This window comes from Aspergillus nomiae (assembly GCF_001204775.2).
Source record: "Aspergillus nomiae NRRL 13137 chromosome Unknown contig00046, whole genome shotgun sequence".
In the NCBI taxonomy this organism is placed as follows: Eukaryota; Fungi; Ascomycota; class Eurotiomycetes; order Eurotiales; family Aspergillaceae; genus Aspergillus; species Aspergillus nomiae.
In genome coordinates this window covers 77,193-92,880 of record NW_015378101.1, presented here as the reverse complement: position 1 = coordinate 92,880, position 15,688 = coordinate 77,193, and the positions used below count along the sequence as shown (strand labels likewise).

Genomic DNA, 15,688 nt, shown 5'->3' with positions numbered 1-15,688 from the left:
ATAGTAATCTACAATAAATCGAGAGAGAGAGAGAGAAGAAAAAGAAATTCACAGTGATGCTTGCTCGAGCTCAACGTTAACCCGTAAGGTACCTTTCTTTTCTCATGGTAGCCTAACGACCGTCTCAGCCCTTAAATTTTAGTCCGATTAATTTACGTGCAGCGCGAGTGCTGCACGAAGCATGTTTCAGGAACTAAATCGTTAGTTAGTTCCATTTCATTTAGCTACTGGCGCGTTCTCGGAGCTGCTATGGAGTACAGATGGCATGGGTTTAAATTATCAAGAACAGCTATATTGTTCCCCTGTCTCCACAAATGTTTTTCATTTATTTATTTGATTTTTGCTAGTTATTTTGTTTTCTCTCTTTGTTTTGTTTGGGCTGTTTCGCGGGTGTCACTGTTGTTGTTGTTGTCCCCTGTACATCGGGTACGGTACATACAATGACTACTAGCAAGTAGTAGGGCTATTGTGGAGCCCCCGACGGGAGTTGGCTGCTGCGGCCTCTCCAACTCGGACGAGATGATCAACCCCTGATTGTGACTGTACCACTCAGGCTTGCATGAAAACCCTTCGGTAAGGCTCTCATGCCAAGTCACATCCAGTTTCCATGACTTCCTCTGCACCTCAATCATTCGTTCCTCTCCCCTGAACGAAGCCGGTCATACGTCCACTTATCAGATCAACGGTGCCCTTGTCCTCCGATTCGTTCCCGCACCAAATGATCTATCATCATGTCTCAACGGAACCAAGTAAATCGATACATGACTGGTCTCCGTCGCAAGAGGAATAAAGGACGGAAATACCCATAGTGGTCCTCATAATTGGTAACATAGAACATGGAGATCGCTGGGGAATATACAAATATACAAAAGTAGCATATGTGTCAGGTAAAGATAAAAAGAAAGAAAAAAGAAGAGATGAGATGAGAAGAGAACAGGCACAACTTGGCAGCGATCAAATATAATGCCAATAGAAAAAGGCAGCCTCTACTTTCCTCCCCTCAAGAACTCTCGGGGAATCTGTGGCATCGGCGGCGGAACAGCTGGAGCAGAGTTCTTGCTCGCACCTTCGTCTTCATCCTCGTCCATTTCCTCTAGATCTACGGAATGGCTAAGACAGAACGTTAGCACACTTACGGGAAAGTCCCGTATGAAGGGTTACATACGCAAGAAGTTCTTTGATATTCCGCATCTCGTAATGCCTCTTCCTTTGCTGTTCAAATTGGCGATGCTTCTCCTGGGCCTCTTCGGGACTCAACAAGTGGTCTGCATCTGCGCCAGCCCCGCCGTTGGGCTCGTTGGCCCCCATCACCACATGCTTGTCGCTCCGGTGCGACTCATTGCTTAGACTCCGCGCGCGTACGATGCGATCGCTGTCCTGGATTCCAGCACCATCAGGGATCAACCCCTCCGGCTCTCCTAGCTCGAGATCGGGAATCTCATCCTCAGCGACTGTTTTCCGAGCATTTTTGGTCGTCTGATCAAGTTCGTCCACGACCACCCCTTGTGCATCGATCAAGCTGTCTTCAGCTTCTGCAAGCTGCATTTCTTCTTCGTCCTGGCTTGGATCATAGTGTGGCGCATACGGTGTTTTGGGTTCGTCGATCTTCATCTTTGCGGTTTTCTCCTGTTCGGTCAGGTAAAGATTTGCCTCGTCCCATTTCAACCGTGGCGAATTCTCGTCATGTTGGACACTAGCCACCGATTGGCGTCGAGACGCGGTCCCAGGGTGTGCGGTGGACGAGGAGTGGCGGCGCCCAGCGTTCTGTAGGGTATTTTGCAGGGTGAGCTCCTTGGTATCCATGGGCTCTGTAGATGGAGCGCGCGGGGCCAACGATTCATGTGTTGTTTGAATGTTCTGAGAGCTAGGGTTCTTCAGGATACCCTTGGGTCTTTTGTGTGTTTCGTCCATGTTGTGCACCATCGTAGAATAGCCGTTGGACAAGATCGGACGAAAAGAGAAGGACTATACAAAGGAAACAAAAATGTGACCGCGGAGGAATAGGCGCAATAAAAGAGAAGAAGCGAGAGTCAAGGAAAACCTAGTCAGCTGAGATCGCAAAGATCATGAAAGTGAGGCTGAGTGGTCGTCAGAATGATGCGGGATTGGAGGGGTTCTTAAACCTCCTAAGGCTGACCGAAGTTTGCTGCGGAGGGGTTGTTCCTTTTCAGCTGAAGAATAATCCAGAACCTCGGACACGTAAAAAGAAGGCACAGGGTGATTAATGGCAGGTTGTCAGAAGTAGTCCTGCTCACCACGTCTAGAAATGGAAGGATGGTGAAAATGCGAGCGACAAAGCGGAAACAACAGTTTCATGAACTGGCACGTGGGGCCCTGCTGCCGATGACGTCGAAGGACCTACTAAAACAAACAGTAAATTTCAACACCAGCTCGGCGGTACCCGTAGTATTCGTGCCATATCGATAATGATTTACACTTAGAGAAGAGCAAAATAAAAGGCACAATGAATAGTGGCCATTGTGGTCAAAGAAATCCATCACGGATTACTTTTGGCTCGACTACTTGGTCATATCAACTGCCAGGGTATGACTGCTCCGAAACCTCAATTTTATAGACCTTTATAACGACATACTTTAGCCCTATAAAAAGCAAGGAGAGGGCAATAGAAATTGTATCTGATGAGCAGACGGCCACCACTCCTATAATCTCTACAGTCCAGTCCAAGGTATAGAACTCCAAAGATTCTGAACCCAAAATTCGAGGGAAGCGAAGAGAAAGCAGAGTGCCACCCTGTTTAAAATGGAAGATAAAGATAAAAAGAATCAATCAATAACATGTATAGGGGAATCTTATAAGATAAGACTAAGAAAAGAAGACTGCAGATAATAAGAGGAGGAAGGAATCCAAATGCTCCGTTCCTGCTCTCATGCAAGATATAAGAGACGCTGATGTAACAGAGTACAACTACAAGACAGGAAAGTCTCCATGTTAGCAAGATACTGTAAATAAATGCAAAAGGATTAGCCAGGTGTAGAGGCTCAAAGAGGGCTGAGTAAAAGTATTGAAAAAAAAAACCAGGTGAGAGTAGGTCATGAATGGTATCGTGTCATAACAAAAAAAGAAAAAATAAAGAAGAAGAAGAAGAAGAATTCGAAAAGTGTAAGCTCTTTGAAAAGTCACATGCATAGTTGTAATGAATATTATGCGATAGAATCAAATTCTTCAAGTTCGCGAAGTCTGTTCCGCGCAAGCTCGTCTCCTCCGTTGGCTGACAGCTGCATCCAGTGCAGTGCCAGACACATGCTCTGCGGATCAGACTTGGGGTCCTTATCCCTCCGGAGTAATGTCTCCTCCTTGAAAGTATCCCGCAGAAAAGTGAGAGGCAGGGTAACACGGGGGAGGAGCTCCGGGTGAGTGAGATAGAGAATGGCCAATTCCCGCTGAGCAACCGGGTTTCCCTCCTTCGCAGTAATGATCCACATCCCGGCAGCATCCTCAATGGCATTACCGGGTCGTGCATGCATGTCATGCCCATGAGGAGGGTGGCGCCGGCTGAGCTCTTGGGAGACAATGTTGTCGGCGATTTCAACCATGCTGTTGCAGATCTCGTCCTTCAAACTTAGGGCAGCCAAGCCAAACTGTAGGAATGCGGTTCCACTATCGGTCTTGTTTAGTGTCTCACCAGGGACAAAGGATGAAATGAATTGCAAATCACGGAAAAGAGTCTTTGGTTTCACTTCGAGAATTATATCACGCAGGGCTTCCACGATTTGGCTTTCCGTCGGGGCTGAATAGTCAGAGGGGCGGGAGTCAAAGATGACTGACTCGTCGGTAGGAGACATTGGAGTATGGGTAAATCTGGCCGAAACCCGATTTGTCTGGGTTTCCACAAAGCTGTGGCGAGCTGCTCTCCTCCCTTGAACACCATTGCGTCTGTGGCAAGACGGTTCATCGACGAGGGGGGAATGAATTTTGTCGTCATTAACTGAATGTAGGGAGGCGATGACCAAGGCGCGCAGGTCACGTAACGCTTTCAGCTTGGCAAATGGGCTTCCATGGCGTGAGAAGACCTCGATCAAACGACGAAATACGGCCTTGTATGAGAATGGGGATTGGTCGTCAAGTCTCACATTGGCATCGCTCGGGGATGAAGACAATGACTCCATGATATGGGGTTCATCTCCCTCTAAAGGTCCAAGTGATCTGCTTCTTCGAGAACTTGGCGATGTGCGATGGATAGCCTGGCGGATCAGCCGCTCGTCGTACTCTGCATAGAACCGCTGTATCCGGGACCGTTTCTTCATTTGTGCTTGGATTCTCTTCTGGTCTAGAGCATTACCAAACCAGGCATCGGTCTCGCTACCACAGCTCCACACTGGGGAGCCTAAATCACTTAGTAAAAGGCTTGTAAGCGTTTGTCGTAGTCCGTCCAGAAATACTGCCTTTCCGAGAATTTTACGATCGTTGCGTCGGGGCTGTTGGCTTGCAGTCTCACTCAGGAGTGATGGGGGTCGAGAGTAGAGGCTGGATACGCTTGGGGCATATTGTGTGGCCTGATGTGGTGCCGACCAAAACGTGCTGTAAGAATCTCCGGTGCAGGTCGATGGGGTCCTTCCTGGGGAGCCCACGACAGAAGAAGTATCGGCGATAGATGGCTCTCGAGGAGCCCTCCACTTGTCAGAGATTAAACTTTGGAAGGATGTTTTCGTATTCAACGGAGGAAGTTCATGTGAGAACCTTGACTGGGAGTCGGATGGGCGAACATTATTGGAATACGCATGTAGTGAATTGCTAGGCTCATCACTGGCGATGCTGAAGGGCCGTAGACTAGAAGAAAGACCAAGGAAGCTTCGGTTGCTGGAGCCTTCGTACTTGGCTCGTTCTCGATGGTATAGCTCACTAGCCCACAACACAGGGGTCTCCGACATAGTCTCTCCGACTAGTCGACTGACACTTGATTTGACTTCGTAACAAAATCGGTGGATGCGTTCCTCACCTTTACAGAAATTCTCGATATTGTTGTGGCTCAGCCATTTTCGAAGTAAATCCACCTGTTCGTCCGAGAGTTTATTTGGACTACCATAGCTCCTCGGTGCCTTCATAAGGTCCATGACCTGCAGCTCTGGCTTTTGAAGTAAAGCCCCCCCGAATGATCTTCCAGTGGCGCGGGATCGACCCTCATTAGGGGTCTGTTTGTAGAGACGCGCGGAGTATATCATCGTCTTCAGAGCCAACGCAACGTGTTTAGCTTCCTCATACCTCTTTGAGTTCTTTACATCGGTCATGTACCACATCTTGTCTCGTAGCTTTGCTACCGTGGCCATCATGTCCTTTACTGTTCGCTGCAGTCGCTGCATATGGCGGTCGAGGGCGACAAAGTCACCTTCGCAGCGTTCGATAACGGAGCGTGAGGTTTGAAGGGAGCGGACACTTGAGGTATGCATTGGCTGAAGAATCCACGCGTCATCTGCAAGCCGAGTGGGAGACTTGGCGGCACTCCGGACAAGCTGTCGGCCAGCGTTCCACCAATAATGGGCACCAATGAAATCAGAGGTGTGGTGACAAGAAGCCATAGCCCGATCAAACCTTTGCTTGAGGGATAGGCTGCCTGTTTGCAAAGCATCGTGAGCTTGAAAGTCAAATTCAACATGGTCATCGGCCGGATTGTCTTGGATCAGTTTTACGATAGCTGTTTGAAGAGCTTCGAAGTTGTCTTCCAGACCTAAGGTGGCGGACTGCACATCATCGTCTGACGCATTTTTCGGATAAGTGGATTGGCTGTCAGAGAAAAGGCTCCAGAGCAGGCGCCTTCCGTTCTGGGCAACTGAAAATATGGTCCATTCTTCGGCGGATGGGGGCTCTAAGTTGGAGCGACCGTAAGGTTCACCCATATCGGACAGTTCAAAGCGAATCCGATCGGCATTGCGAGCTAAGGAATTCTCAGGGAGGGACAAGAAATCCATGTCAGTTGAGAAGAGTCCTCTAATGGAAGGCCGCCTAGAGTGATTATTGACAATAGGTTTGAAAAAGCCCGGCTCGGCTACCGAAGTTCCCTGCCTTTCCGATAGGGATTGCAGAGACCTGAGTGACCTGAAAGAACCAGAAATTCCCGAAGATGGGGTTGGAGAGTTGCACACCGGAGAGCATGTCCTAGGGAAAAGGGCATTCAGTAGACTGAGAATGTCAGTGGCCGAAAGCATCAAAAAGATAGCTGGTGACTCGCGTCCACCTGCAGAGCTAATGTACGACGAGCGTGGGATATAGGCTTGTCTTTCAGAGACCGAGTTTTGGAATCGTGAAAGCATGTTCTCAACATGCTGCGTGACCGTGGGACGCGCCATAGAGAAGTGAGTCCTATGAGGGATAGATTTCGTCAGCTTAGTTCATGATCTGCAGCAATTAGATAACAACGAGCGCAGCATACATTGAGCGTAGGACAGCATAGACCTGGTAATAAGCTCGGAGCCCAACCTGCCCTAGGAGTTTCTCTCGCGCATCTTTTTTGATATGGAAGTCAAGCAACAGTCCGTGTGTCTAAAAACAAGGTCAGACCATCAAAAAAAGGGAGGGAAAGGTAGACCAAGTGAGTAAAATCATACCTCAGGGAAGGTTAGTGCACCATAGAGGAATTTGGAGAAATACCACTTGGTAAACAGGAACTCCAGGAAACGATCACGACAGTCCTGGCGATCCAGCTTTTGCAATATGGCGCTGCTCAGCTCCATCACCCCAACGGGAAGTCCTCCGTCTGGGTCATCCAAAAGTCGGAACAAGTCATCTACCGCAGAGGCAAAGAATTCCTCGGCTACATCCGTTTTCAAAGGGTCTGGAAGCTCGGCGTCAAAGTTCAGACCAGGTGGGGTATCTACATGTTCCAAGAGGAATGCACCAGTTTGCAGAATATCCATGAGGTAGAGTTCAAATTTGGGCTTAGCTTTCCAATCACTGCCTATGGACCAGGCGGCCAATATGTGGCTAAGGAGAGGATGGAATCTACTGCTGCCATCCGCAATGAGCTTTGCGCAAACAGAAGACCACACATCCAGGCGCAGTTTGGCCTCAGGGGCGTCCGAGTTCAGAGGGGCCGCAAAGGCATTAAACAACATAGTGGATATAGCGTCTGCTCTCTCAAAGGCAAGCACATGGTCCTTAACAGGGATGGAGGTGGAAATATTGCGCTTGGAGAAAGAAGGATAATTCCGGGACCGGGGAGTTGAAGGGGACGTGAGATCGCCAGCGTCCCACGAAGGAGTTGAAGATGATACCAAAGTGCCTAGCTGGGCCGGAGTCAAGCTGCACAATCGTTCGAACAAAAACTGAGGGTCGGTGCGGACCAATTGCAGAATTTCAATCAGGTCAGTCCGGGATTGGGGACTCAACTGAACGAAAAAATCCGGGGTACGATCCACTGTGGACTCGGGAGATGATGGCCATTCTTCCAACGGGTCCTGCCGGTGAAAGTGGCGCCGAAAGGCAGAATCACAGGATTCCTGGAGATCAATCAGGGTCTGATAGAGTGAAATGAAATTGGCCTTGTCATCATGTCTCAATCGGTCAACCAAGCCGCGCTGAACGGCGGCGCCCACGCGGACCAGGCGTGCAGAGATGCCCATCGATACTTTGGTGGCATGGAGACGGTGTTCCAAAATTTTCCGACGGGTTTGTTTCTGCTGATTTTGGCGATAACATTTGGCCAAACTCTCAAAAGAAACCTTAGGGCCATCCTCCATAGGCACGGATGAGACGGTGCGGGGCGGCATTTCCGAGGGACATCCATTGTCGGAATAGACGGGTGTTGCGATGAATCGCGAACTTGCGAGGTCCGAGTCTCCAGACTCACCTATAATCCGACCCGTAAACTCGGGGGAGAACCGGATTGGGGACATGCTGGCAGTCGCAGCAGGTGACTGAGATGTACTATCACATGTTGAAACAGGCCGAATGGATGGCATTAGATCTGGCGTTGAAAAAGCGGGTGAGAATGTTAGCGAAGCAAGCGGTATAGTTCTCATCCAAAGGCGAGAGAATTGAGTGTGTTGCGATGGTAGGAAGTGGTAATTATATGCGCAAGACAAAATGCAGGGGAAAAAAAAGGGGGGGCTGACGATCATGCAAACAGGCCCCAACATAAATAAGTAAATTAATTAATCATTGAGAACGTACTGGTCACATAAGCTAAGGTCGACGAGAGACCATCAGATTGGGCATCGAACATGATGTTGCCATTGGCAGTTTCCCGGCCAGATAGCCAAGAGGATGTTTGAGGTCGCAAGTTGCCCCTAGCTTTAGGAACCGCCGCTCTATCGCATTGTTTAGCCCTTAAAGGGTGAGAAGAGAAAGGATGACGGTCCTCATGGGGAACAGTATCCTGTTGAGGGCAATGCGACACAATCGACAGCTCCAGGGTTGATAGATGGACGATAAGGACGGGTGGAAGGCGGGGTAGAAGAGGAGGCAGACAAAGGTAAAGGAGGCAAGGAAAATAGACAGTGGATGTTATGAAGAGGTCGTGGATGAGGGATTGTGGGAGAGGGAGAGGGAGAGAGAGAGGAGGGGGTGGGAGAGAAGAGACAAGTATAGAAGAATCAAGGAAGAAAATCAATCAATCAAATAAAGAAACGATCATAGAATAGAAAAAGTAAAAAATAAAAATAAAAATATATGGAAAGACAGAAATATGAATAATAGATCAAATAATATGGGGAGCCTATTAGCAGGAAGAGAAACTCCGATCTGACGGTCTCGTCCAGACGATAAGAGACAACTGGCTGAATTGGCGGAGGGATGGATGACATGCAGAGAGCAGAAGAGGGAGAGAGGGAAGAATGTGTGAAAGAAAGGCCGACGTAAGTGAGAGAGAAGGACTACCTTAGTGGGCGATTGCTTGCCAGCAAATCGAAAGAATCCGGGAATTCTGTATGGTTTAGTCTGGATGTACGTTGGAGTCACTCGGCCTGTAATGGTTGGACGAACGCGGAGGGGAGGGGGGGAAATGGGCGACGAAAGGAGACTTTCTTTGGTTCAGGTTGGATGATGTCTGTTGGCAATATGTATGTATGAGTATGCCACTAAAGTAGGGGCAATAACAATAGAGTCAAGTTGGGACGGAGAATAAGCAAGCGAACAAGCACGACGCTTTCCTATTTGTTCGCCGGGAGCCAAGTGCCAGGCTGGCGGTGACTCGAATCGGACGGATGCAGTGGAGGGACAACTGCAGGCGTACACTGGGTTTAAGTGAGGCAATGTTGGTGTGACTCTCGAGAGACTGCAACTATGGAAAATACTTTATTTAGGGCCCATAGTTTTCCATTTCCTCTGTGTGTGGATGTGGATGTGGAGTATGTACATACTCCGTACATATGTGTGTACTATATGGTTCCCTTTTCTTCAATATCCTCTTCTTATAAAACCAACGAGAATATTAAACATTCGCAAATCACTAGCAAATGTCATTTTTGATGTGATCTAGTTCAACACGAAGATCAACCCCCAAATAAAAAAAGTTATTGCTGAAATCCCACCATCTTTCTCCTGTTCTGCTGCAAAATCATCAATACCTATACTAAGAACAGCGCCCCCCCCCCCACTTCCTCCGTCCCGCGTAGGGGATTTCTACTCAATTATTTCGTTCGAGGTACTAAGAATGGCAGATGGCGGGAGAGCAACGGAAGACGAGGAAGAGAAAATCAAAAAAAAAAAAGGTAGAATTTGTTTATTTTTTATTTTTTATTTTTCTTTTTTACAAAAGGCCGAGGACGATCGCAACACAATCAATGCGAGTCGAATGATACATAGACGACTTGTACAGTTCAGAAATGTATGTACCACCACTTGGAACTAGTCGGGGACAAGTACAAACTAAGTACCTAAGGAGGAAGAGTTAAACCGTCAGTGATGCGTTGGCACTGCATACATGCATGATGGCTCCGGTTGGCTCCCTCCGTGCCCCATGATTCGTTGCCCAACCACCCCTTACTGCTGGCCTTGAGGTTTAGGAGGGGATTTCTGGTCCATTTCCTGTTTCTGGGGGTTGGGATGCATGAAACTGCATCTTACTTTCTCTTCCCCCCCCTCTTCCCTCAGTCATCTAAGAGAGGTGAGATACATACTAGTGGTCCACTAGTAACGGTGCCAGGTTCCTAGAAGGATCATTAGATAGTATGAATAGTGGGAATTCCTCCGAATGTTTGCAACTAGGAAGATATCCATCTTAGTACTGCCGAAACTACTCCGCAGTGACAGCAAAGCAAAGACCGAACCCAAAAGTAAAAGAAAAAGAAAAGAAAAAGAAAACTAAAGGAATCAACAGCAATCAATGCCCCAGCAACAACAAATAAACTAGTCCCAAACATCGCCGCTTCGTATTAATCATTCTTCCTAATGACTCCAGAACCCCACTGGCACGTGTTCAACCGCCACTGATCAACTTGCCCCGACTAGCCCTAAAGCAGTCTAGTCCAGATGATATCCTCAGCTGAATCACTTGAACCCAGTCATGTTTGCATGCCAATCGCCATACCTTCAGTAACAACTCATACTTGCTCACGCATGCTCCTGTCTAGAACTGCATGATCACCTACCGTGTCATCAACACACTACAGCTATGGTTGAGAAAAATGAACTATTCGATGTGATCCAGTTTTAGCACCTTCTATTTTATTTCATTTCTTCTGATTGCTTTTCTTTTCTTTTCTTTCCTTTTTTTTTTTTTTTTATTTTTATTTTTTACGCGTTTCCCCGGCTTTCCTCTCAAACGTCGGACTGAGTTAGGGTTTGTCCCTTGTAGATGTGCAGGAGGTATCATTGATAAAAATAAATAAAAAAATAGCGGCCCATGTAGTTAATAACCCGGCTCCGTATAGTATCTCCATATACAATATCAACGTCCAGCTCCCATTGCACTGGCCCTCTAAAGCAATCGCCGTCATTACACATCAATCGCAAACAAACCAGTGGCTGCGAATAATCATGCAATTCCACTGGTACTTGAGGATCTGAAGTACCCGCAACCAATAAATTTCCCTCAAGGGTAGTCTATTCCCAGCACAACCCAAGGTGAACCTGACGCCAGAACTCCAGCCATCCGTGGCATGCGTTGTCTTTCTTCGGAACATCGAACGCTTGCTGTCATGTCTCCTCCAATACCATCACTATTTGCAAACCCATTTCTTCTCAGCCTCTTTCTGTCCAACCCGAGTAGCCACGCTGTTCAACGTGTCTTTCAAGGCATCTTTAGAAACCTTCGGAAACCTGGGGTTATCATTAGCGACAGATGAAACTGAAGGGACCCTGCTTTACCGACCTTTTCTTCAGAATTTCGATCAACCCTAACTTCGACAGATCGCTTCCGTCCACAACTTGCTTGAACTCCGCCAGCAATTCCGATGGGAAGGGTCGCTTGGATTTCCCGGACCCCAACAGTGGCAGTGCGCTGCGTCCTGCGTCGACGCACTCGGGTTACCCAAGAAAGAGTGAAGCGATGATCGTCCCGCACCACTGGTCTGAGCTGGCTCCGATGCCTTGGGTTTTTGCCAGTACACCGTTGAGAATGGGTCAATAGGTAACGACACTGCATCTGATATGGTCTCGACCCTGTATGCTTTCAACTCCGGTTTCACACCCTGATCGTGCCATTGAATGCCGGTGCAGACGGGCTCTAGATCGCCAACGATAAGACGTCTCTTCCCATCAACCACTTGGTCTTCCTCATCGTCCAAGAAGCCATCCATGTCGTCCTCGCCGTCTTCGCTCATTTCTTCCTCCTCCTCCGAGTCGAGTTCCTCGCCTTCTTCCGGCTCCTCCCATTCAGCCTCGGAGTCATAGTCGTAATTCGTCTCAGGTAAGCCGCGGTAGAAGGGGTTCCGCATCATCTTGTAGGCCGACGATTCGGACAGGGGCTTAGAGTATGTTCCTTGATAGGGGGGTCGGACATCTTCACCAAACCTCAGAGATTTCATTCGGACCTCCTTTAGAAGACCCCGTTGTCGCTGTACAGCCTCCGACGTCCCTGCTTGATCGTCCAGGCTTTGAATCTGTTGGAGGATTTCCCTGACAGAAGCAGGCAGTCTTCCTCGCCGTCGCTTGTATGGCATCATGTTGAAAATTTCCGAGGCCGAAATACAAGAGCTTCTTCTGAGTTATTAGACGACTTCATGGACGCATCAAGCTTCTCTCTCATTAGTCGAAGGGCCTCTGGATCACGTTGAAACACATGCGGTGGGGCGACTTTCGTGTGAGACTGTAAGAAGAATTCAGGAAATGCTCGTTGATAATCTGACACAGTGCCAGCTTCGTGAGAGGGTTCATTTGTGTCATCACCCCCAGACGACTTCTTGGGCGACGCACTAATCGCTGAGCTTGAGGGCTGCACAGGAGGCTTTGGTTTCGCGAAGAAGGCATTCAGCTTGGGTTGAGCCTACGAGTGAACTGTTAGACGAGCCATACATGAGGGCCTGAGTTGTCGGTGTAGGAAGCTTACTCTCTCCTTCTTCAATTTCTCTTCCTCCTTTTTCCGCTTCTCCTCCTCTTTGGCTGCTTCTTTCTTCTTTTTTCTTCTTCTTTCGCCCGCTTCTCCTCCTCTTTGGCTGCCTCCTTTTTCTTTCTTTCTTCTTCTTTCGCAGCCTTCTCCTCTTCCTTCGCCTTCTTTTTCTCCTCCTTCCGTTTACGTTCTTCCTCTCGCTCAGCGTCCCGTTTTTCTTCTCCTCTTCCTTCACTCTCTTCTCCTCTTCTTTTTTGCCTTTTCTTCTAATCGTTGACGTTCCTTGGTCTCCTTTTCCAGCTGCTTGGCTTCTTTCTCCTGTTGTTTAGCCTCCTTACTCGCAGGAGAGAGCTTCCTCTTCTTAGCGGCAGGGGTATCCGCGCCCGCATCCGTAGACAAATGGGTTGATCCGGGACTAGGAACCGATTTCCCCAGCGTAGCCTCCTTCGTATTCCGTACCGGGACCTCATCATTGGGCTTCGCGCCCCCACCTACAATCAATACGTGGCTCATCTCCAAGACAGGGGACACACGTGTAGAACTTTGTAACGAGGGATCGGCATTCTCCTGGTTTTCTTTGTCGGTATATGTTGGGGATTTTGTTTTGTCGGAGGGGTCAACAGTGGCGTGTGCGTCGATTTCTTGGACGGAACGTTTCCTGGAGGTCGTCGGAGATGCAGAATAGGATGCTGTAGATGTCGCCGTTGATGATGGTTGCTGCGATTGTGATTGTGATTGGGGGAGGGGAGAGAGCGCGGCGGCTGGACTTGTGTCCATCGAGACCTCCATTTTCAGTCGTTTGCTTTTTCCTTCTTTCCTTCCCTTCCCTCCTTTTTTTCTTGTTGGGGGATTGGACCCGGGTAATGATTACTCAAGACAGGTTTAAAAATGAGGTTGAAGTAAACCGGGGGCTGGAGTCAAGGGTAGAAAGTCGGTACTCTCACACATCGAACAAATCGGGTTGGGTTGGGTCGGGTCAGTTCACCAGGAACAAGGAAAATGACAAGAACTCCCCTCAATGACTCAAACAACGTACAGTCTCGCCTCGTAGAATACTAATAATAATAATATGTCAATAGAGATAGTCTAATGGAAAAGCAATTCCGCGACAGTATATAGAACCCTCGGTCTGGCATGTCATCGGAGGGATTGGTTGTTGAGTCGGAAACGCGTTAATTGGATTGTCGGGCGCGACTGCTTCGCGTCAGGGGCACGTGTGGGGGATTATGTAAGTTGGGGGAATGATAGTATTCTAACCAACCAAGCAACCAACTTAGTAGTTTCTATGGCTTAGACTTGTTCATTGCTTCAACGTTCGCATTAGGGTACTAGATTGTAGTCTGTTTAATGTAGCTCAACTTAATTTGTTAAGGGTATAATAAATCTTGCAACCCTACACGCAAATTGAATCGATATACACCACTAATAGCACAGGTTGCAAAGTATGTACAGACGATATTATTATTACTAGCTGCTCGTAAATCCATAAAAGACGCCCAAGGTGCCACTGATACAAGATCAGTAGCACGCAACCCAATGCTTTAGAAGCACAGGCGCCAAAACATGCAGTGAGGGGAATAAAACAGAACAAGAAGCGCAATGCATCAGGCTGCCTGCACGCAGCACAAAACCGAGGTACGGGGCCCCGGGATCCAGGCCGGGCTCGAGCACTACTCGCCGAGAGCAATCCTGGAGAGAAGAAACATAGAAGGGTAAGGTAGAAGCAGAGAAAAGAAAGAGATAAAAAAGGTTGGCATAAACTGCATGAGGTCGGACTGTTTGCCAAACTTCAGCCGAGCTGGGTATTTTCGTGAGTATAGATCCGAAAGATAAATGCGATATATGACGATACAAAGTGCCACTAATCACTGAGGTCTGGATTTGCAACAAAAAGTCGGACATTGGTCATCGTGCTCGTGCGATCGTCCACACTACCTCGCCGTCTTAGTTCGTCCGCCCTCCTCGCCTTTTCGGCCGCCGTGGTAACTGCACTGGGGGCAGCCATCTCCCCTACGCTCCCGAAATTGTCCTCATCTGCGGCCTCGAAGCTGTAGGTGGTAGCGGCGTCATCTTTGACTTTCTTTTCCTCGGTGCTTTCCGCCGGCGGATGCTCCGTGACATTAGGCAAATCCGTTTTCTCGCTCGGAGAAGTGCTGTTACTGCCCACGGTGCCCTGGGGCGTCCGCTGATAGCCACTGGGATAACGGTGGTTACTTCCCAAAGAGCTGCGACCGCTGCCGGTGCGACGATGAGGAAATCCATAATCGCTGTGTGCATCCTCATCTGCATCCCCCACTTCATTAGCACTGAGTCGTACGGGAACAGTCGCCGACACGAGGTTTGAGGGTGAGAAATCAGTGCCTCCCTTGGAGTGTTTAATTTTACCGCTTCCAAGGGTACCCGCCCGTCCACCGGCGCCTGCGCCATGGACTTCGAGGTACGCTCTCTTCTTGTCGGCAAGCTTTTGGGCTCGGAGTCGGGGATCCTCCGGCTGTGATCGATCACACCACACCGTGGCCTTCTGCCTCCGCATCAGAGCTACATAACCCAGCTGAGAGTTGGCGGAACGTGACGACGTGCTTCTGCGGATATCGGAAACGGCGGAGTGACCCGCGGCGTTGCCAGTCGAGCTCGTGGAGGTCGTCGCGCTCGACATTCTTCTCGAAGGAGGGTAACTAGGAGTAGAAGTCATGGTATGATGTGGCGAAGGGGTATTGGAGTACGGTTGCTGCTGAGCCAGATAGGGCGACGACGCACTGGCCGAAGGCATCCGGCCCCGATTGTGAGTGAGGGAAGGGTGAGGAGATAGCTGTTGCTTATGAGGTCCATCATAGGACTGGAATGGATAACCAGCATGCATCCCAGGAACCGGTTTCCGAGCAGGTGGTGGCTGATGGAGCGGCAATCGGTAGTCGGTCATGGTGGGTTGTTGCAGTTGCACGCCTGCCATGTATCTTTAAAAGAGACAGAGGAGTCTCGGAAGAAAGGGAGAGGCTATTTACGCCGTCCAAAAATGGCGGCAGAGACCGGCCAACACTACCCAAGGGGGGTAATACTCTGAAGGGGATATAGAAAGCGTCGTACTCGCCGTGCAGTGTGAATTGAGGGGATACGTAAGGCAAGCCGAGCCGCCCTGGAGGTAACGGATCAATGAACGGCCAGCGCTTCCGTTGTTGTACGGTACTGGCAACAGGGACCGGTGCAGGAGGAAGCCGTGCAAGTGAGTGATGCCAGTAATTGGGAAGAAGG

General features: G+C 49.0%; 4 protein-coding genes across 4 annotated transcripts; all 4 read right to left on the bottom strand.

The window, feature by feature from the left end:
- Nucleotides 1–986: 986 nt before the first annotated feature.
- On the bottom strand, nucleotides 987–1,965 carry ANOM_002759 (PP1-complex regulatory subunit GLC8; the record flags this gene model as incomplete). Its single annotated transcript, XM_015548016.1, has 2 exons — nucleotides 987–1,110; nucleotides 1,166–1,965. Coding segments are annotated over 2 exons (903 nt in total), but the record flags the coding sequence as incomplete, so codon positions are not given.
- Nucleotides 1,966–3,161: 1,196 nt separating this feature from the next.
- Nucleotides 3,162–8,176, bottom strand: ANOM_002758 (uncharacterized protein; the record flags this gene model as incomplete). Its single annotated transcript, XM_015548015.1, has 4 exons — nucleotides 3,162–6,315; nucleotides 6,386–6,495; nucleotides 6,561–7,918; nucleotides 8,125–8,176. 4 exons carry the CDS (start codon nucleotides 8,174–8,176, stop codon nucleotides 3,162–3,164), a joined length of 4,674 nt encoding a protein of 1,557 aa, XP_015409665.1.
- Nucleotides 8,177–11,012: 2,836 nt separating this feature from the next.
- On the bottom strand, nucleotides 11,013–13,228 carry ANOM_002757 (putative chromatin assembly factor 1 subunit A; the record flags this gene model as incomplete). Its single annotated transcript, XM_015548014.1, has 6 exons — nucleotides 11,013–11,211; nucleotides 11,264–11,399; nucleotides 11,456–11,993; nucleotides 12,083–12,376; nucleotides 12,440–12,512; nucleotides 12,675–13,228. The coding sequence occupies 6 exons, from the start codon at nucleotides 13,226–13,228 to the stop codon at nucleotides 11,112–11,114; spliced, it is 1,695 nt and encodes a 564-aa protein (XP_015409639.1). The 3' UTR covers nucleotides 11,013–11,111.
- Nucleotides 13,229–14,300: 1,072 nt separating this feature from the next.
- On the bottom strand, nucleotides 14,301–15,359 carry ANOM_002756 (uncharacterized protein; the record flags this gene model as incomplete). Its single annotated transcript, XM_015548013.1, has 1 exon — nucleotides 14,301–15,359. The coding sequence occupies one exon, from the start codon at nucleotides 15,357–15,359 to the stop codon at nucleotides 14,301–14,303; it is 1,059 nt and encodes a 352-aa protein (XP_015409640.1).
- Between the last annotated feature and the right edge of the window lie 329 nt (nucleotides 15,360–15,688).